This window comes from Pituophis catenifer, unplaced genomic scaffold, assembly GCF_029215685.1.
Source record: "Pituophis catenifer annectens isolate HBS135680 unplaced genomic scaffold, rPitCat1.0.hap2 SCAF_3, whole genome shotgun sequence".
NCBI classification, from domain to species: Eukaryota; Metazoa; Chordata; class Lepidosauria; order Squamata; family Colubridae; genus Pituophis; species Pituophis catenifer.
Genome location: NW_027256883.1, coordinates 212536432 through 212558143, shown reverse-complemented (window position 1 = coordinate 212558143; position 21712 = coordinate 212536432). Strand labels below are relative to the sequence as shown.

Genomic DNA, 21712 nt, shown 5'->3' with positions numbered 1-21712 from the left:
GAGAGCTGAAGTCCACAGATCTTAAAAGCGGCCAAGTTTGAAGACTCTTGTTATAGACGAAGAGACGGATGTGCCTACCGGAGTTAAAATAGTTGCATTTTTTCCTTCCCTCTCTCTTGCAGGCATTCACGGAAACGATGGGAACGTTTTGTCCACAGTGAGAATCAGCACTTGGTCAGTCCCGAAGCCTTAGATTTCTTGGACAAGTTGTTGCGATATGATCACCAGTCCCGACTGACCGCCCGAGAAGCCATGGAGCACCCTTACTTCTGTGAGTCTGCTTCTCGGGAAGCCCAATCAAGCGTCCTTCGGCAGGACAAAGACTCGGCAGGAAATATTACTTAACGTGCTTTCAGAATAACCCTGGAGAATGCTAGGTGCTGCACTAACTGACTCTTTACAGTGACGGGGTGGCGTCCTTTTCTTATGACAAAGTTGATGTTGGCCAAATATTGCAAAATACGAAAATCGGACCTGGAGTTGATAGCTGAGCTATGAAAAAATAAAAGCTTTGTATATAGAACAATGTTATTCAAGCGTGGCAACTTTAAGAGCTGGGGGGGTGGACTTCAATTCCCAGAATTCCCTGGGGAATGGCTAGCCGGGGAATTCTGGGAAGTGAAGTCCATTCCTCTTAAAGCTGGCTGGGGAATTCTGAATGTTGAATTCTGACCAGGCTCCCAAACACGACAAACCCTCTCTAGTTAAATGTTCCCTTTTATTAGGAGCGTCAGCAGCCCTGACAAAAGGTTTCTCTCTCACTGCAGGCTAACAGGTCTGGCCGGCCGAAAGATGAATAATTGTCTGCTACACTTATTCATCTCCGCCCCCCCCCCTGCCTTTTATCCCCAGAGCTAGGGTGGGGCTTCTCTAGCAGCAGTGGCTCTTCCTTCCCAAGGAGCGGCTCATAGATTTCCACTGCTCTCCTCTCCTCTGCCTTCTGCGTATCCGCGCGTCAGGCACTGGACCCAGCTGTTCCTCCTCTTCCTCATCAGCCACTTCCAGATCTGGGGGTTGTTGACTCTCCATCTGAGGACTGACGGACGGTCCAGGCTCCACCTCCATCTCTCTCTTGGCCACCTCCATTCCCTCTTCCCCCTCGGAGTTCTCAGGTTGCCTTGATGCTGATCCTGACTCCCACACCTCCTCCTCCTCCTCTGATTCAGGTTGCGGCCAACAGGCCATAACAGTTGAGCTGGCTGGGGAATTCTGGGAGTTGAGATCCACCTATCTTAAAAATTGCCAAGGTTGGGAAAAACAAGAGTTAGGGCCTTCTAAATGTGTTAGACTACAGAATCATTTTAATGTTGGTGAGCTGGCTAAGGATGTTGACATTTGTAGTCCCGCATTTTTGGAGGGTTCCGGAATGCTGCACTAAATACAGGTAGTCCTCATCTTAACAGTACATTCAGTGACTGTTCAAAGTTACAACGACCCTGCAAAAAAAAAAAAAAAAAAAGGACTTATGACCGTTTTTTTACATTTACGACCTTGGTCTCGTGATCAAAATTCAGGTTTTTGGCAACTGAGACTCTGATTTATGATCTCCCTTTTGCGACCTCCTGACCAGCAAAGTCAGAAGGACTTTGGGGTGGGGAAATCCAGATTCACTCAACAATCGGGTTTCTAAATTGATTTATCTGCAGTGATTCACTTAACAACGGGGGCAGGACAGGTCGTAAAATGGGGGCAAAGCTCACTTAACAAATGTCGGAAGCCCACGCAAGGGGTCATCGCCTTCCTTCTTTTCTTGTCTTTCCAGACCCAATTGTGAAGGACCAGGCTCGGATGAACTCGGCCAGCCTGCCAGGAAGCAGCACACCTGTAAGCAGCGCTGGGATGCTGTCAGGTGAGTCCCTCACCTGGGATGCTGAGATAGGAAACGGGCTGGTTCTCCTGTCGTGCTGCTTGGGCTCTCTGACAGGGAAAGACACTGCATAGGGCACAGACAATGTTCCCCAGTTTGTAAGCCACTTTGAGTTGCTATGGGCGGAATAGGTGGCAGTATAAATTTCCTAAACACCGTATTTTTCGGCGTATAAGACCATCTTTCCTCCCCCTAAAAGGGGGTGAAAATTTGGGTGCGTCTTATACACCAACTGTAGCCCCACCCACCCGTCGGCCTCTGCCTCCCAGCAATTTACCTCCTTGCAAGCACAAACAGCAAGAAGAAACAGCTCCTTTCAGCTTCAGCAAAGCCTAATTAGCACAAGTTGATTGGCTCGGCCTCCCGACTCTCAGCTGTTTTGCTCTCAGCTGTTTTGCGCGGGCCTCTGCTGCTAGCTGCAAGGCGGCAAATTGCTGGGAGCAGATTTTTTTTTTTTTCTTGTGCTAATCAAGGTATGCTGAAAACGAAAATGAAAGCAAAGCAGGCTGTTTGCTGCAAAGAGGCAAAATTGCTGGGAGGCAGATTTCTTTTTCTTGTTTTCCTCACCAAAAAAGATAGCTGCGTCTTACACTTCGGAAAATACGGTAAATAAATAATAATTGGCTCATGAAATTTCTGCCAGGAAACATCCAAGCTCAAAGAGCACCAGAGACCCCCATCTCCATCTCCCTCTCTTCCTCAATCCCCACTCCCTTCCAGCACTGATGATGTTCCCTAGTTGGGTCATGAAACATCTACAAGAAAACAACCAAGCTCAGAGAGCACCAAGCACACCAGAGGCCATTCTCACTTGACGGGTGGGTGGGTGTGAATTTGCCCTCTCCGGGTCACTAATTTTGTTCTTTTCTCTGCCCCCTTTCCCCTCCCCAGGAATTTCTTCAGTGGCGACGTCTTCCCCCCTCGGACCTCTAGCCGGCTCCCCCGTGATTGCCGCTGCCAACCCGCTGGGAATGCCAGTACCTGCTGCCGCAGGGGCTCAGCAATAAAGGACACCCCCCTCCCCCTCATCTCTCAGACGCCGGACTGGAGCCACCATAGGGCTGAGGGTTCTCCTCCACTCACCCCCCCTCCGCAGCCTCTTGTAGCCAACGTGGGGAGGAGGGGAAAGAGAGAGAGAGAGAGAGAGAGAGACAGGAGGAGCCATCTCGGAACCGTTGCTTGTGGATTGATTGTCCTTCTGTCACATCATCCCTATGTATCTCTCTCTCTCTCTCTCTCTCTCTCTCTCTCTTCTCTCCCCTCTGGATATATATATATATATATAGAGAGAGAGAGATATGGATGGATCGTCTGACGCCGAATCTCTTCCCCCATTCCCCCCCCAGGCCTGCCTTTTTTTTTTACTTGAACGTTTTGTAACTCAGAGGAACCCCTGGCAAAAAAAAAAAAAAAAAAAAAAATCTACCCACGGGGCGTTTCACGGACCCTTTCTCGTCTGTTCCCGCTCGCCCCATCCCCAGGTCCTCCTCAAAGACTCTCTCCAAAGTGAGGACGCCGGTTCTTCCTCATCTCGGTTTCTCTCGTCGTTACGACTCGCCGATGCCTCTTCTCCCCTCCTGCCCCCCTTGCAGGGGGAACATAATGTCTCCATTGCCCGACCGCACCCTTGTTGAGTTCCAGCCTTGGAAAGCCGGTAAGAATGGGAGACCCAACGGGGCGTCTCGGAAGCCACATCGCTGTGTCCTGCAGCAGCTCGGAACGGACTCGGTTTGCAGAAAAGGAAGGACAAAACGGTCCATTATCCCATGGGATTGTCTTCTCCTCATCTTAATCCAAAGCCTCCAGGCCTCGCCATCCAATCCGTACCTCCCCAAAAAGATAACATCCGGCCCCACCGCCAAGCTCTCCCCGTAACGTCTTTTGGACTTCTGGAAAAATCCAATTTTTTTTGCCTGTTTTTCTTGGAAAAATCCAATTTTTCATCTGTTTTTCCTGGAAAAATCCAAATTTTCACCCGTTTTTCCTTTCCTTTTCCTTTTTTTTTTTTTTTTTTAAAAAAACACCTTCTCAAACTTCTAACAGGTTAGATCTTGGAAAGAACCCCCCTCCCCCCTGAACAGATCTAGGGGTGCTCGCTTGCCCTGCCTACCCTCCCGTATATTTTTTTTCTCCATGTGCCATGTGGTGAAAGGTGTGTATGTGTATGTGTGATACTTAGAGGAAGCTGGCGGAGAGAAAATTTTCGAGGAAACAAAAAGCGCGTGTGAAAAACATCGCAAAAAGAGGTCAGCTTGTAAGGGAGCGTCCTAGGGAAGGACGGTGTCCACTCCCTGTGTGATTGTGTGTCTGTCTACTACACACAAACCTCGCCGAAACGCAGAGGCCTCTGTAAGGTAAATCGGTCTCGCTCTTCCTTATGCTGAAATACCCTACGTCGGAATTCCCGGCTGTAAATAAAAACTATTTTCTTTTTTTAATTTATCAAAGGTTAGGCTTAACGTCGCCTGCGCGGAGGCTCTCCCTGGGTCAGTATCAATACGTTTTACATTATGCGCAGCCTCTTAACCCCCGGAATTGGGGCTTCGGACCAGGAGGCTGGGCTCTGTGTGTGTTTGAGGTGTGTATGTATGTGTGTGTGTCCCCCGAAACTGGTTCTCCCCATTCCTGTTTCGGCACCTCGCCAGGATTCGGTGGCCACCGCCACGACCCTTTGTTCGGAAGCCTTACAAGAAGCGTGCTCACAAGCCAAAATGTCGCTGGATTTCGGGGTTTGGGAGAACCTGCGTTTTCCTCTTGCCGCACCGGAATGTCGGGACGGCCACAGCGAAGGGCAGGGTGGAAACCCCTTCCCCATCTCTTTCTGAACCAACGGGGTCTGTAGCTCGCTGCCGGAACCTTGGAAGCCCCATCAGATCCTTCGTGGAAAATTATTCGTTGGGGGCGGGGGCATTGCTACGCGTGGCCTGCTAACCATCTCGGGGTGGCTTCGAGTTTCATAATATGCAACTTTCGGAAACTTGGAATTGGGGGGGGGGAGGCATGTTTGCGTTCGTCCAGGGCGGGAAAGCAGGTAGCACGAGATCCTCCTCGGCGGTTCCTTCTCCCTCCATCTTCTTGGCGGATGAGAAAGGACTTCCGGATGCCCGCCGGCAGGAAATCTTCCCACGGTGGCGCCTGTGAGGAATTGGGAAAGGCAGCATAGGTGTGCCTAGATTTTGCACTAGGCCAGCTCCCCTCTGGAGCTGGGGATCGACTCAACCCTTCGCTTTTCTTCTTTTGATCTTCGAATTTGGCATGCAGGGCAACAGGTGGGATTTGTTGCGTGCTTCCTAGGAATCAAGGGTGCCGGGTGCGAGTTGATGAGGATTTAAGGTGGGGGTGGGGGAGTCACCAAGGGGAGCAGTATCCATCCAAGCTAACCCAAGATGGAAATAATTGAGGTTGAGGAGTTGATGTAAACCGGGTATTTCTCGATTTTGACCCCTTTTAAGATGCGTGGACTTCCAACTCCTAGAAATCCCCGGTGAAAGTTGGAAGTCCATGCATCTTAAAGGGGCAGGAGTCGAGAAAAACGCCGTTCTCAACTTCCTTCCCGGTGCTTATCCTGGCCTTGCAGCCCAAAAACCTGCAGATTGTAACAACGTCTGTGTTGTAAATTACCTCATCTGTATACGTCGTATCAGAACACTTTTTTTAAATTACTCAGCACTTCCTGGGGATATATATATATATAGTCTCCTTTTTCTCGGGAAACGGGGAGGGGGCTGGCATTGTGCGAGATGGCAGGAAAAGGAAGAAAATAAAAATAAGGAAACGCCAGTATAAATAGTCCTGTTTGCAAATTTGAATTTTTTTTTAAAAAAGAAAGATCTTGTTTGAAGTGATCTTTTTTTTATTATTTTGTTGAAATTTAGATTGTTTTTTTTTCTCTTCTCTCTTTCTCTCTCTTTCTTTCTCTCTTTTTCTCTGGATTTACCTGAATGGAGTTGTAGTGTCACTATTGGAACTAACCCTTAATTGTGCTGAGAAGTTGTGCCATGGAGGTCTTTAATTTTTTTAAAAATAAAATCATTGAAACAAAGAGTCCGGTGAGTTGGTATTCTTTTTTTTTAAAAAATGTAGCCTTGGGAATAGATTTTAACTCCCAGGACTTGAAAAGCTGCTTTTAGACGTTTTTCCTTGCTGGTTGCTGGTACATATTTTGCTTATTACATATTTAGAGAGAGTCCTTGACTTAACAACAGTTTTGCTTAGTGACCGTTCGAAGTTACGGCAGTGAAAAAAGTGACTTACGACCGTTCTTCAGTTACGACCTTTGCAGCATCCCCCTGGTCACGTAATCAAAATTCAGACGCTGGGCAAAATGACTCGTATTTATGACGGTTCCACTGCCCTGGGGTCATGTGATCCCCTTTTGCGACCTTTTGACAAGCAAAGTCAATGCGGGAAGCCAGATTCGCTTAACAACTGCATGATTCACTTTAACAATTGCAGTGATTCGCTTAACGACTATGGCAAGAAAGGTCATAAAATGGGGCAAAAGTCACATAACTGCCTTGCTCGGCAAGGGAAATGCTGGCCTCCCATTATGCTCGTAAATCGAGGACTCCCTGTATTGCATGAAATACAGGCAGTCCTTGACTTAGAACCGATTCACTTAGCGACCGCTCAAAGTTACAACGCCGCTAGAAAAAAGTGACTTAGGACCGTTTTTCAAAGTCCCAACTTTTGCACCGCGATCATGTGATCAAAATTCAGACGCTTGGCAACTGACTCCTATTTACGACGGTCTGTGTCCTGGGGTTACATGATTGATCCCTCTTTTGCTACCTTCTAACAAAGCAAAAGTCAATGAATGGGAAAGCCGGATTCACTTTTAACAACTTATCAACCCGCAGGGATTCGCTTAACCACGGTGGCAAGCAAGGTCGTAAAATGGGACAAAGCTCACTTTAACCCACGTCTCATTTAACAATGGGAATTTTGGGCTCCATTGCGGTCCTAAATCGAGGACTGACTACCTTCGTGGCATTTTCTGCGTTTTAAAAAAATGCCCCTTTCTGGCATTCCTTCAGAGCCAAGAAAGGCACCCAAATATTCCACCTTTGCAAATTCAAATTTTATGTTCCATCCAGAGCCCCTTTTATTATGGAAAAGACCATAGAGATACGAAAAGGGAAAGAGCGGCTCGTATCTCTCATCGAATCCTGGCAAAGATGGAGGTTAACGAGCCCCTTCAAGAGAGCAGAGCCACTTCCTGGTAAAAGGATAGAGAGGAGAGGCGAGTTCCGCTCCCTTCGTCGGGCGGTCGGAAACGGATGGCTCCCTCAACAAAGATGGCGTCGGGGGGCATTTCCGGCCGCTTCCTTTTCATCGGCCGTGTGAGAAAGCGAAACGATTTCCGTTGGAGGAGGAAGAGGAAATGACGTCACGGCGGTTTCCGGCTCTTAGCGTGCGGAGAGCGCGTGGCTGGAGGAGCATCATGGCGGCTGAGGGAGTCGAGGAGCGACGGCGGAGACAAGGCAGAGGGAGGCCCCAGTAAGCGCGGGGACAGGGCAGGGCCGCCGGTTGGGTCGGGGTCGCCCACGAGGCAGGGTTTCTGGGGTCCTTCACGCGGGGACCGACTTCATCCCGCAGACCCCAGATGGTTGGGGGCAAATAGGCTGACTCTGTAAACCAGGGGTCTCCAACCTTGGCCGCTTTAAGCCTGGAGGACTTCAACTCCCAGAATTCCCCAGCCAGCAAAGCCAGCTTGCTTTGCTGGCTGGGGAATTCTGGGAGTTGAAGTCCTCCAGGCTTAAAGTGGCCAAGGTTGGAGACCCCTGCTTTAAACCACTTAGAGAGGGCTGGAAAGTGGTATATAAGTCTAAGGACAATTGTTATCTATGTCCTCTCTCTCTGTTTCTGTCTATTTATGTCGGTCTCTCCATCCATCTATATCTATCTATCTATCTATCTATCTATCTATCTATCTATCTATCTATCTATCTATCTATCTATCTATCTAATTAATTAATTTTTATACCACCCTTCTCCCGAAGGACTCAGGGCGGTGAACAGATAAAATAACATACATATAAAATGTGAATATAAAATGATTAAGCCAATTTGGCTCATCGGTTAAGAATCTTCAGCATCTCCATGTCTCCTATGTCCCTCCCTCCCTCCCTCCCTCCCTCCCTCCCTCCATCCATCCATCCATCCATCCATCCATCCATCCATCTATCTATCTATCTATTATATCTATCTATCTTATTTATCTATTATATCTATCTTATCTATCTCCATCAGCTAATTTCTCTATCATCTATCAATCATCTATATCTAATCTCTTATTTATCTATTCTATCTATCCATTTTATCTCTATCATTTTTCTATCTTATTTATCTATATCTATCTAATCGCTATCTTATTTATTCTGTCTATCCATCTTATCTATATCTTTCTTATTTATCTGTATCTATCTAATCTATCTTATTTATCTATTATATCTTATCTATCTCTATCAGCTAATTTCTCTCATCTGTCAATCATCTATATCTAATCTCTTATTTATCTATTCTATCTATCCATTTTATCTCTATCATTTTTCTATCTTATTTATCTATATCTAATCGCTATCTTATTTATCTATTCTGTCTATCCATCTTATCTATATCATCTTTCTTATTTATCTGTATCTATCTAATCTCTCTATCTTATTTATCTATTATATCTTATCTATCTCTATCAGCTAATTTCTCTATCATCTGTCAATCATCTATATCTAATCTCTTATTTATCTATTCTATCTATCCATCTTATCTCTATCATCTTTCTATCTTATTTATATCTATCTTATCGCTATCTTATTTATCTATTCTGTCTATCCATCTTATCTATATCATCTTTCTTATTTATCTGTATCTATCTAATCTCTCTATCTTATTTATCTATTATATCTTATCTATCTCTAGCAGCTAATTTCTCCTATCATCTGTCAATCATCTATATCTAATCTCTTATTTATCTATTCTATCTATCCATCTTATCTCTATCATCTTTCTATCTTATTTATCTATATCTATCTTATCGCTATCTTATTTATCTATTCTGTCTATCCATCTTATCTCTATCTTATCTATATCATCTTTCTTATTTATCTGTATCTATCTAATCTCTCTGTCTTATCTATTATATCTATCTTATCTATCATCTAATTTCTCTATCATCTATCAATTATCTATCTATATCTAATCGCTATCTTATTTATCTATTCTATCTATCCATCTTATCTCTATCATCTTTCTATCTTATTTATATGTAATCACTATCTTATTTATCTATTCTGTCTATCCATCTTATCTCTATTTTATCTATATCATCTTTCTTATTTATCTGTATATATCTATCTTATCTATTTTATTTAACTAATATATATCTTATCTATACCTATCATCTAATTTATCATCTATCAATCATCTATATCTATCTATCTAATCTCTGTCTTATTTATCTATTATATCTATCCATCTTATCTCCATCTTATCTATCATCTTTCTATTTTATCTATAGCTATCTATCTTATCTATTTACCTTATTCTATCTTATCTACCTACCTATCTAATCTATTTTATCTATCCATTTATCCATCCATTTCCCTATCTATAATCTCTATCCTAATCCTATATCCTTTCCTGTATCCTATCCATCTATCTATATCATCTATCCATCCATCCATTTATCTGTATCTATCTAATCAATCTTATCAATCCTATCTATCAATCTTATCTATCTTTTCTATTCATATATCCTATCGTATCCTGTATCTTAACCTCTCTTCCTATAGCCCAGTGATAGCTAACCTTTTGGCCATCTCGTGCCAAAAGCTGGGGGGGGGGAGTGAGGGGGAGTCGCATGCTTGTATGCCCACACCCATAATGCAATGCACCTCACCCCCTAGAAAGCCTCTGGAGCCTGGGGAGAGCGAAAAACAAGCCTTCCCCACCCCCACCCCCAGAGGCCCTCCGGAGGCCAGAAACAGCCTGTTTCCCGACTTCCGGTGGGCCTGAAAATCAGCTGGCTGGCATGCACATGTGCACTGCAGCTGAACTAGGGCAATGCTTGAGTGCCCACCGATATGGCTTCGCGTGCCACAGGTTCGCCATCACAGCTATATCCTATCCCATATCCTATTCTATCCTACATCCTATCCTACCCATCTATCCATCCATTTATCTGTCTCTGTCATCCATCCATCCATCCGTCTATCTATCTGAATGCAATATTGCAGACTTGCTCTGCTCACTGCCAGCAGTTCGCTCCTTACCAGCGCAAGGTTGGCTCAACTTCCAAGATAGGTAAAATGAGGACCCAGATTTTGGGAGGCCATAGGCTGACTTTGTAAACTGTCCAGAAAGTGCTATAAAACACTAGGGGGGTACTATATATGTCTTAAGTACTAGTAGTGTTGCTACGTTTTGTAGTAATGTTTAATGAGAATCAAATAAGCATTCTATTTATTAATATCTGGGCCATTTATTCAATTAAGCGAGATATTTGTTAGTTGGAGAAAATCTGCTTTTCTTCCTGTGTAAGCTCTCAAATGGCAGCTATTTACTATGTGATCCAGTGTCTGATGTGGAGCACCATGGTCACACCCGGGTGGGGGGGGGTGGAGGGGATACTCTGCCCCATTTAAACAGTCTTGACAGATGACATGCAAAATGTCATAGATAGGCAGGCAGACAGACAGACAGAGACGTAAATAGAGACATAGATCTAGGATAAGACTAATATTACCCACAACTTTTCTGCCACAGAATTGTGGAATGGTATTCCCCCCCCACACACACGGTATATTAATTAGAATAGAAAAACAGAGTTGGAAGGGACCTTAGAGGTCTTCTAGTCCAACCCCCACCCTATACCTGTTCTGTCCCCATCTCACACGCACACAAACAGACAGCCAGGGGTTAAATAAAACTTGCAGACAACAAATTCTTTCGATAAGAGGCTTGGCAGCAACCCAGTAGCTGCTTGCCAAGAACTTTACTCATAGAGGTAGGGGTTGTTCCTCCGACAGATAAACCCAAACAAGATACACACAGTTCAAGAATTGTCAAGTCCAGTCTGTATTAAATCCAAGGCAGATAACGTTGTTTCAAAGATACAATGTGACTCGCTAGTAGTTTGTTTTGTCCGTCACGGAGTCTGAATGGCCACCTCACCCCCTTTTATCCCCTGTGGGGTGTGGTCCAGTGACTCAGCCTAATCTCTGGCACGCCTCCTCTTCTGCTGCGCGTGCCTGTCTCTCCAACGCTGGCGTGGATCCAGCCAAGACTTATCTCTGTCACTGTCCGACTGTGAGGAGATATCTGGCCAATCTCTTCTACGGGAGACACCTGAGGCATTGCCAGAGAGGAGGGTCCTGGAGAGGGAGGCCTGGCCAACTCCTCTCCTTCATGTTCGGAGCCTTCTCCCTCCGATAACACAGGCTCAGGTAATGGAGCCACAACAATACCATTTCAGACAAATGGTTATCCAACATTCTTAAAAACTTCCAATGTTGCAGCATTCACAATTTCTAGAGACAAGTTGTTCCACTGACTAATTGTTCTGACTGTCAGGAAATTTCTCCTTAGTTCTAAGTTGCTTCTCTCCTTGATTAATTTCCACCCATTGCTTCTTGTCCTGCCCTCAGGTGCTTTGGAGAACAGCTTGACTCCCTCTTCTTCGGGGCAGCCCCTGAGATATCGGAACACTGCTCTGATGTCACCCCTGGTCTGCGATGACCCGTAACTGGGCACGGAAACAACACAGCCGAAACGAAGACCGAACTCCCCTTTATTGCTCCAACTTTCCTCCCAAAAATCCCACCGTTCACTGCAGATCCAGGAGCAAAAGCTCTGAAGATGCACTTCTTAATAGTTCCTGCCTGTTATTAATCCAGAGGAGCAATTCAGTTCTGAGAGCAGCCACAGTTCAGGGAAGTTGTTTCCAAGGCGTCCTCGCCACAGAAAGAATTCACTGGTACTGCACCCACCATCCGGAGTATAACTGTGTCACTGCGACCTCGCATGGAGCCACACCAGCACGGCAAACAAGGCGAAGAAGACAACGCCAGCAAAGTATCCAGATGTCGGTAACAGCATGTGAGGCTGCAAAAAAACACGCTTCGTTCCCGACAAACGCCCCTCCCAACAGTGTCTCTTTAAAGCTCATTCCCCAGGTGAGCCTTATGAAGAGGGGTGGGGCGCCCTCCTCCAGAGTCATTGGGTTGCCCTGCGCTGATCCCGCCTCCTCTCTATTTTCTGTGCTCGGGCGGGGGAGGGGGAGGTAATTGCTCTTCTGCTCTGCTGCCTGTCCTGCCCTCCCCCCTCGCCTGGTCTTCCTGCACCCCCTCTCCCTCGCTGGCTATCCTTCCCAGGCCCGAGGGACCAGGGACTGCCTTGTCCTGCTCCTCCAGTCGTTCTTCCATTGGCCCTAGCTCCGTCTCATCCTCGGACTCAGGCTCTCCCCTAGTCCTCCTTTTCATTAAACTAGACATCCCCAATTCCAGCAACTGTTCTTTACACCGCCCTGAGTCCTCAGGGAGAAGGGCGGTATATAAATTTAAAATAAATAAATAAATAAAATAAATATATTTTAGCCTCCAGTCCCGTAATCATCTTTATTGCTCTTTTCTGCACTCTTTCGAGAGTCTCCACATCTTTTTTTTTTTTTTTTTTTTTTTTACATCCTGGCAACCAAAACTGGATCCATTATTCCAAGTGTGGCATTATAAAGTTCTCATTATTATGAGCTACGGTGGTGCAGTGGTGAGAGTGCAGTACTGCAGGCTACTTCTGCTGACTGCCGGCTGCCTGCAATTTGGCAGTTCAAATCTCATCAGGCTCAAGGTTGACTCAGCCTTCCGTCTTTCCGAGGTCGGTAAAATGAGGACCCCAGATTGTTGGGGGGAAATATGCTGAGACTGTAAACCGCTTAGAGAAGGCTGTAAAGCACTATGAAGCGGTATATAAGTGTAAGTGCTATTCCTTCCTTCCCTCCCTCCCTCCCTCCCTCCTTCCTTCCTTCCTTCCTTCCTTCCTTCCCTCCCTCCCTCCCTCCCTCCCTCCCTTCCTCCCAGTGGTTAGAATGCAGTATTGCAGGCTAACTCTGCCCACTGCCAGCAGTTCAATCCTGACTGACTGGCTCAAGGTCGACTCAGCCTTCCGTCCTTCCGAGGTGGGTAAAATGAGGACCCCAGATTGTTGGGGGCAAGAGGCTGACTCTGTAAACTGCTTAGAGAGTGCTGTAAAAGCACTGTGAAGCGGTATATAAGTCTAAGTGCTATTGCTATTTCACGTGATCTTGATTCTATCCCTCTGTTAATGCAGCCTAGAACTGTGTTGGCTTTTTTGGCAGCTGCAGCACACGGCCGGCTCATACTTTTTAAATGCTTGTCTTCTAGCATTTTAACATGCGGCCAGAGCAAGTTCTTAAATAGATGCTTGTCTTCCAGACCTGTTTGAGGCAGAGATTGAAGACGAGAACACGATACAAACCGAGGCAGAGAGCTAAGCAAATTGTAACAAGGGGTTTTTCTTGCATCAGAATTCTCTTCCAGCCTGTCCTGTTTTCTCACTGCTCCCTCAACTATGTCTGCTCCTTTGTCCGGGAGAAGTTTCTGCAGTTGTGTCAAATTCATTGCCTACCTTTTCGTGGTGGGCAATGGTCCAAACAGCTGCCAAAGTAATACCTGTAGTTCATGGGCCTCGGAATTCCTTGTGGGTTCTGGGGATAGTTTTTCTGCAGACACCTGTATCTGTTGTGGCCCCTCAGCGGCCTGTGCGGATTGTAGCTGATTCTGACAACGAGGAGGCTGGTGTGGTGTTGCACCAGCAGCCTGTGCAGCTGGCGCTCGAGTCAGACAGTGAGGAGGCTGGAGAAGATGTGGTGCCAGAGGCAGGGATTCACCCAGGTCCTTCAGAACCTCCAGAAGCTCCCATAAGTGAAGAGGAAGAAGAGGAGGAGCCTCTTCTCAATGCACGGGCGCGCAGAGCTGCCAAAAGGCAGGAGTGGCTCCTCAGGAGGAGGTCTCCTCGAGAGTAAGGAGTAATTGGCCACTCCCTTAGCCTATTTAAGGAAGGACGACAACTGAAGCAATTTGCAGGGAACAACTTTAGTTCACTCTCCTTCATGTCTGGATTCTCTGCAAATTGCTTCTGGGCTTTCTGCCAACTAGTAAGACTCTGATTATCTTAGAATTCTGGTAGGCTGTTAAGACAGTTTGTTAACAGCCTTTGGTTGATAAAGACTGAGTTATTTGAGTAAAATAAGCTTTGTATAGAGTTTGTGTGTGCTGCGTTCTTTGGGGTCCGTAGCTGGGGCAGAACAGTATCTGTGTGCGTGGCATTATGCAAACAAGGAGAAAGCATTGATAATATTTGTAGCTCGGGGTTGAAATGAGTCCTTGATGCTCTTTGAGCTTGGTGGTTTTCTTAACTCAACTGGGTAACATCATCAGTTCAAACCCCACTCCCTTCTAGCACTGATGATGATCCCTAGTTGGGTAATGAAATGTCTGCATGAAAGTCATCCCAAAGATGTTTATTTTCAAAAAGCAACTGGACTTAACTTGGTTCTTCCCTGCTTTTTTCTTTCAGGAATCCCAAAACACACACCCATTTGCATTCTGGCTCAGGTACCCTGAGGGTACAGATAAATTCCCAAATTAGTTCCCTCATTGGAGCCTGAGTCCGAGGATAGGACGGAGCTAGGGCCAATGGAAGAACAACCGGAGGAGCAGGACGAGGCAGTCCTTGGTCTCTCGGGCCTAGAAGATTTCAGATTAAGATGGCGGATGTCCTGCCCGTCACATGACTGGATGGCTCCCCTTTAATCTTTGCAGAGGTGAGTAGCAAGGAAACAAGGAAAGCTTTGCTTGGGAACAATCTCCTGTATGGTTACAGGTGGTTCTCGACTTACAATGGTTCTTTAGTGACCGTTCGAAATTACGATGGCTCTGAAAAAAGTGGCTTATGACCGTTTTTCACGCTTAACGACCGTTTTCAGCACTCCCCTGGTCACGTGAATAAAATTCAGACACTTGCCAACTGACTCGTATTTATGACGACCACGATTGCACCCAAAATTTCTGTTCTTAGATGAGAAATTGAGTTGATAAGAGTGAAACGCGATCATAATAAGTTTTTTCTGTGCTGTTGTAACTTGGAACGGTCACTAAATGAACTGTTAACTTGAGGACTGCCTATCTACATGCATAAATATTACTGAGTCCATTTATGATATATTTCAGAATATGGGTTCTACACTCTTTTTATATATATATAATTTTATTCATAAATATTTTTGAATATTTGAATATTGTCAGGGTATACCATTTACAAGAGAGAGAAAAAAGGCCAAATAGAAAATAGGAATAAATAGTAACACATTTATTTATTTATTTATTACATGTATTTATATGCCGCCATTCTCCCGAAGGACTCAGGGCGGCGAACACAAGTTAAGAAACAAGTACAATAAAATCATAATTTAATCCAAATAAATAATTAGTAGTAAATAATAAAGCCCGGAATCAGTCTCAGCCTATTTGTTTGAAAAGCCAAGTCTTCAAGTCCCGACGGAAGGAGCGGAGATCCTGAATGCATGAAGTAATAACAGTAATAATAGTACAACACATGTACTGAGAATAATAGTAATAATATAGCCAACTAATGTTAACTAAGTTTCTTTTTATATTGGCTTATTTACATTTTTGTTAATTATGATTGTAGTCATACATCTTCTCTATCGTTAATACAAACATTCATAGTCTTTTCTTCCTCTAATTCCTACCTCTTGTCTCTAACCACTCATAAAATCTATTCCATATCAAGTAATATTCTGTGTCTTCCTTCTCTTTTATTTTTAAAGTTAGCCTGTCCATCATTTCAGCACATTCTAAATTTCTTTGAATTACTTCCTCATCTGGCGCGGTTTTCTCATTTTTCCGGTATTTAGCAAATATAATCCTTGCTGCTGTTAATATATGTAAAACTAAATATGGGCTCTACTCTCTGAAGCTCCAGCTTCCAGGTTAAAATTGTCACAGGAAGCGCTTCCTTTTCTCTTTGAACCGGTGCCTCCAAGTGCAGCCATGTCAAATTCGGTCCCTGCCTGCTCCGTGGTAGGAACCGGCCCTGCGGCTGCCACATCACAGCTGTGGTTCATGGGCCCCTGGTTCACGTACTTGGACCCGGGGATAAAAATATGCTACAGACATGTATAAGGTCTGGACCAGAGGTGGGGTTTCAGCAGGTTCTGACCAGTTCTGGAGAACCGGTAGCGGAAATTTTGAGTAGTTCGGAGAACCGGTAGTAAAAATTCTGACGGGCCCCGCCCCCATCTATTCTCTGCCTCCCGAGTCCCAGCTGATTGGGAGGAAATGGGGATTTTGCAGTATCCTTCCCCTGGAGTGGGGAGGGAATGGAGATTTTGCAGTATCCTTTCCCTGGAGTGGGGAGGGAATGGAGATTTTGCAGTATCCTTCCCCTGGAGTGGGGTGGGAATGGAGATTTTGCAGTATCCTTTCCCTGGAGTGGGGAGGTGTTAAGGTTATTGTTGTTGTGTTACCAACCAGCAGAGTAGATTGCACAGAGAAACGTTGCTGAGAGCAATAAATAAGAGGTAAGCAAACTGGTTTATCAAAAGCTTACTTTATAGTAGAGAAACAGTTTCATAGTCTTTAAACAAATTCCAAGTCTTTGCCAGTAAATCAGTCCAGTAGTTACAGAATCTTCTTACTCAACAAAGTTAGAAGTTAGAATAACAAACTCACTCTGGTTCACAAACCATGATGGTTGCAGATCCATCAAACAATGATTACAGATAGCACCTCCTCTCAATGGTAGCTTATCATCACAGCTTCATCATTTCATCATCTTCATACACAACGGCAGCATAACATAGCAGCTTCCTCATCAACAGCAGATCATAGCAGCAACTGAACACGTTACAGAAGCTTTGCTTAAATATTCTCACAACCAGTAATTATGTAATTACAGCATGACTCAGCATTAAAGCCACATCATACAGTTTCAACTTAAAGTTACAGTACACATATATTGCCTGGACAACTGTTAGGCTCAAACCATATACTAACAGGAGGGAATGGAGATTTTGCAGTATCCTTCCCCTGGAGTGGGGTGGGAATGGAGATTTTGCAGTATCCTTCCCCTGGAGTGGGGTGGGAATTGAGTTTTTGCAGTATCCTTCCCTTGGAGTGGGGTGGGAATGGAGTTTTTGCAGTATCCTTCCCCTGGAGTGGGAAGGGAATGGAGATTTTGCAGTATCCTTCCCCTGGAGTGGGGAGGGAATGGAGATTTTGCAGTATCCTTCCCCTGGAGTGGGGTGGGAATGGAGTTTTTGCAGTATCCTTCCCCTGGAGTGGGGTGGGAATGGAGTTTTTGCAGTATCCTTCCCCTGGAGTGGGGAGGGAATTGAGTTTTTGCAGTATCCTTCCCCTGGAGTGGGGTGGGAATGGAGTTTTTGCAGTATCCTTCCCCTGGAGTGGGGTGGGAATTGAGTTTTTGCAGTATCCTTCCCTTGGAGTGGGGTGGGAATGGAGTTTTTGCAGTATCCTTCCCCTGGAGTGGGGTGGGAATGGAGATTTTGCAGTATCCTTCCCCTGGAGTGGGGTGGGAATGGAGATTTTGCAGTATCCTTCCCCTGGAGTGGGGCGGGAATGGAGTTTTTGCAGTATCCTTCCCCTGGAGTGGGGAGGGAATGGAGATTTTGCAGTATCCTTCCCCTGGAGTGGGGCGAGAATGGAGTTTTTGCAGTATCCTTCCCCTGGAGTGGGGTGGGAATGGAGTTTTTGCAGTATCCTTCCCTTGGAGTGGGGTGGGAATGGAGTTTTTGCAGTATCCTTCCCCTGGAGTGGGGAGGGAATGGAGATTTTGCAGTATCCTTCCCCTGGAGTGGGGTGGGAATGGAGATTTTGCAGTATCCTTCTCCTGGAGTGGGGCGAGAATGGAGTTTTTGCAGTATCCTTCCCCTGGAGTGGGGTGGGAATGGAGTTTTTGCAGTAACCTTCCCCTGCTACAGCCACAAGACCTTTCTTTGCCACAGTCGTTAAGCGAATCACTGCAGCTGTTAGTCACATGGTTGTTAGGTGAATCTGGATTCCCCGTTGACTTTGCTTGTCCGAAGGTCGCAAAAGGGGGTCGCGTGGTCCCACGACCCCGGCAATCATCAAACACAAGTCAATTGCCAATTATCTGGATTTTGATCACATGACGATGGGGATTGCTGCAACGGCTGTAAGTATGAAAAACGGTCGTAATTCACTTTTTGCAGTGACGTTGTAACTTTGAACTGTCACTAAATGAGCTGCTGTAAATCGAGGACTACCTATAATTCAACTTGTTTTTTTAAAGTATTTAAATATTTTAAGATGGGTTCATTTAATTTTGGAATCCCAGGCGTGACTGAAGAATAGGAAGTTGATTTTCTCTCTCTCTCTCTTAGTTTTATTCATTTTATTCATGTGTAAACGATATGGATGGTTACAGAACGAAGCATTGTACATTTAAAAAAATAATAATAATAGAATTCTTATTGATTTCCTGGCAGATCTTCTCTCATGCAGAATGTCGTCGGGAATAAGTTGTTAAATCGGAATTTCAGCCTTGGGAAGACGGGGCAAAACGTCTCGCAACGCAACATCCACGCGTTTTTATTTTGAAAAGACTCACGAAGAAAAGAACCAGACCTGCCAATACGAATTAGATAAAATTTTACAAGGATCACAGGACAAATTGATAAAAAAAAGTTTATAATTATTTACGAGGATATAAATTAGAGGAAGAGGTGGTTAAAGAAAACATGATAATCTGGGCAAAGAATTTTGGCTATAATATTGAATTAGACAAATGGGAAAAATTATGGACAATACATTATAAATTAACAATGTCTGTACCCTATAAAGAAAATCTGTACAAAATGTTTTATGGGTGGCACCTTCCACCGGCCAGATTGGCAAGAATGTTCCCCAATACTTCCCCAACATGCTGGAAATGCAGACTACAAAAAGGAACCTACTATCACATGTGGTGGACCTGCCCAAAGGCAAAACAATACTGGCAAATGATTAGAACACAAATAGAAGAAATTGCACAACAAAGAATAGAAATGTAGCCAGAAACCTTTCTACTAGGTATAATAAATGGACAATATGAAAAGGAAATAAAATATTTAATCATTCATATAATAACAGCAGCACGAATAATTTTTGCACAAAATTGGAAGAGTAACGACATACCAACAGAAGATAAGAGTAATTAGTAAAATCATGGAATGTGCAGAAATGGACAGACTCACAAAGGAATTACAAGATAAAGAGGAACATGACTACTATCTAGTATGAGAAAAGTGGTACACTTGGAAGACAGAAAAGGAAGAAAAAAAGGCTAGGAACTAATTGGTGTGACCTAATATAGAAATAGGAACATAAACCATTAATGCAGGTTAACAGTGAATTACAAAGAGAGATATAAGAGAAAGACCAAAACGAGGAGTCAAAAGCACAAATAAGAACGTAGATTACAGTTGCAACAACTTTGATAAGATGTATATTTGAATTTTTGTTTACATGTTCTGTATGTTTTGTTGTTACTTGTTTTGTTCTGTTTGTATTTTTAAATACAAACAGAACAAATGTCGGCTGGCGACCCCCAGGAGGAGTGCCTTCTCTATGGTGGCACCTACCCTTTGGAACAATCTACCCCCAGAGATACGAGTGATCCCAGACCTCCGGACTTTTCGTCGGGCCCTAAAAACTTATTTTTTTTCAGTTAGCCGGTCTGTCCTGATTTTATGGTTGGTTTTAAAATTTGATAAGGATTTTTAAATTGATAAGTTTTAAATTACGGGCCAAATTTATTTAATTATTTTAAATCTATTTTTAACTTTATGTATAAATGTTTTTTTATCTTGGCTGTTCACCGCCCTGAGTCCGAAAGGAGAAGGGCGGTATAGAAGTTTGAATGAATGAATGAATGAATGAATGAATGAATGAATGAATGAATAAATATTCAATTAAAAAAAGAGAAAAGAACCAGACCTATTTTGTTCAGGAAAAGGCCCAAATAGAGGCCCATCATGGATTGTTGCAGTGAGCCTGTTGGGAAAGACAGTGGATCATTTTAATTGATTTGTAATAAAGCTGGAAGGACACACTCTGAACAGCTTCCTCTCTTGATTGGAAACAAAAATATTGTATTTTGAAACACATTTCCTCGCTCTAGTCCAGTGATGGCTAACCTTTTTGCCGTCACATGCCAAAAGCGGGGGGAGTGCGGGGGGGGGTCGTGCGCATGCCCACACCTATAAATTCAATGCCCCTCTGTGCATGCGTGAGTGACCGCCTCCCCCCCGCTTTTGGCACACCGGCAAAAAGTTTACCAGAAGGCCCGTTTTTCACCCTCCCCAGGCTCCAGAGCCTTTCTTGGAATCTGGGGAGGGCAAAAACAGCCTTCCCCACCCTCCCAGAAGCCAGAAATGGCCCGTTTCCCGACTTCCGGTGGGCCCAGAAGGCCTGAAAATCGGCTGGCGTGCTGGAGCTGAGCTAGGGCAACATTCGTGTGCCCACAGATAAGGCTCCGCGTGTCATCACGGCTCTGGTCCTTCATTTCCGTATAGCTTGCAATATTTCACTTCTTTTTTCCCCTGTTGTTTTTCCCCCAATGGCTGGATCTTAAGATGAATTAACAGATCCACACTCTTCATTTCATTATACAAGGTTAGCTTAATACTGGCTTCAAGTCTGAACAATGGGAAAACAACACACAATTGTGTTGTTTTCCCATTGTTCACCTGTGGCAAAAATCTGGTTTCCACACACCTTTTGCTCACCAGGTCTGTATTTCTGTAATAAATAAATGTTACCGCTCACAGCTTGTTGGTCAGATTTCTTCCAAATAGTATCCAATATATTCATTTACTGGATTGTTATCCTGCCTGTATTACTTTATAAGCAACTCAAGGCGGTGAACATACCTAATACTCCTTCCTCCTCCTATTTTCCCCATAACAAAAACCCTTTAGGATGGATTGCACTGAGAGAGAATGACTAGCCCAGTTACCTGGCCCACTTTTCATGCCTAAGATGGACTACAATTCCCCATCTCCTAGTGATTCAAAGTCTGGACAATGACTAGCCCAAAGTCACCCAGCTTTCATGCTTACGGTGGGACTAGAACTCACCGTCTCCTGGTGATTGGCCCAAAGTCACCCAACTAGCTTTCATGCTTAAGGTGGGACTAGAACTCACCGTCTCCTGGTGATTGGCCCAAAGTCACCCAACTAGCTTTCATGCCTACGGTGGGACTAGAACTCACCGTCTCCTGGTGATTGGCCCAAAGTCACCCAGCTGGCTGTCATGCTTAAGGTGGGACTAGAACTCACCGTCTCCTGGTGATTGGCCCAAAGTCACCCAACTAGCTTTCATGTTTAAAGTGGGACTAGAACTCACCGTCTCCTGGTGATTGGCCCAAAGTCACCCAACTAGCTTTCATGCCTACGGTGGGACTAGAACTCACCGTCTCCTGGTGATTGGCCCAAAGTCACCCAACTAGCTTTCATGCCTAAGGCAGGACTAGAACTCACAGCCTTCTGATGATTGGCCCAACTAGCTTTCATGCTTAAGGTGGGACTAGAACTCACCGTCTCCTGGTGATTGGCCCAAAGTCACCCAACTAGCTTTCATGCTTAAGGTGGGACTAGAACTCACCGTCTCCTGGTGATTGGCCCAAAGTCACCCAATTAGCTTTCATGCCTAAGATGGAACTAGAAGTCTACCCCCTGGTGATTGGCTCAAGGTCATCCAGCTGGCTTTCATGCCTAAGGCAGGACTA

At 44.8% G+C, this 21712-nt stretch overlaps 1 protein-coding gene, 1 long non-coding RNA gene and 2 other non-coding genes across 4 annotated transcripts in view; all 4 read left to right on the top strand.

The window, feature by feature from the left end:
* Positions 1–5911, top strand: part of CSNK2A1 (casein kinase 2 alpha 1) — a 53275-nt gene extending 47364 nt beyond the window's left edge. The window contains 3 exon segments of the mRNA XM_070941836.1: positions 123–271; positions 1763–1849; positions 2759–5911. Of these exon segments, the coding sequence (XP_070797937.1) occupies positions 123–271; positions 1763–1849; positions 2759–2874 (352 nt within the window). The 3' untranslated portion in view covers positions 2875–5911.
* A 1378-nt stretch (positions 5912–7289) lies between these two features.
* Positions 7290–20622, top strand: LOC139314570 (uncharacterized). The gene is made up of 4 exons (XR_011600193.1): positions 7290–7366; positions 11512–12039; positions 14459–14705; positions 18432–20622. It is a non-coding gene; the product is annotated as an uncharacterized lncRNA (long non-coding RNA).
* Positions 13481–13613, top strand: LOC139316084 (small nucleolar RNA SNORA5). The gene has a single exon (XR_011600334.1). It is a non-coding gene; the product is annotated as a small nucleolar RNA SNORA5 (small nucleolar RNA).
* LOC139316082 (small nucleolar RNA SNORA5) lies at positions 15948–16082 on the top strand. Its single transcript, XR_011600333.1, has one exon. It is a non-coding gene; the product is annotated as a small nucleolar RNA SNORA5 (small nucleolar RNA).
* Positions 20623–21712: the final 1090 nt, after the last annotated feature.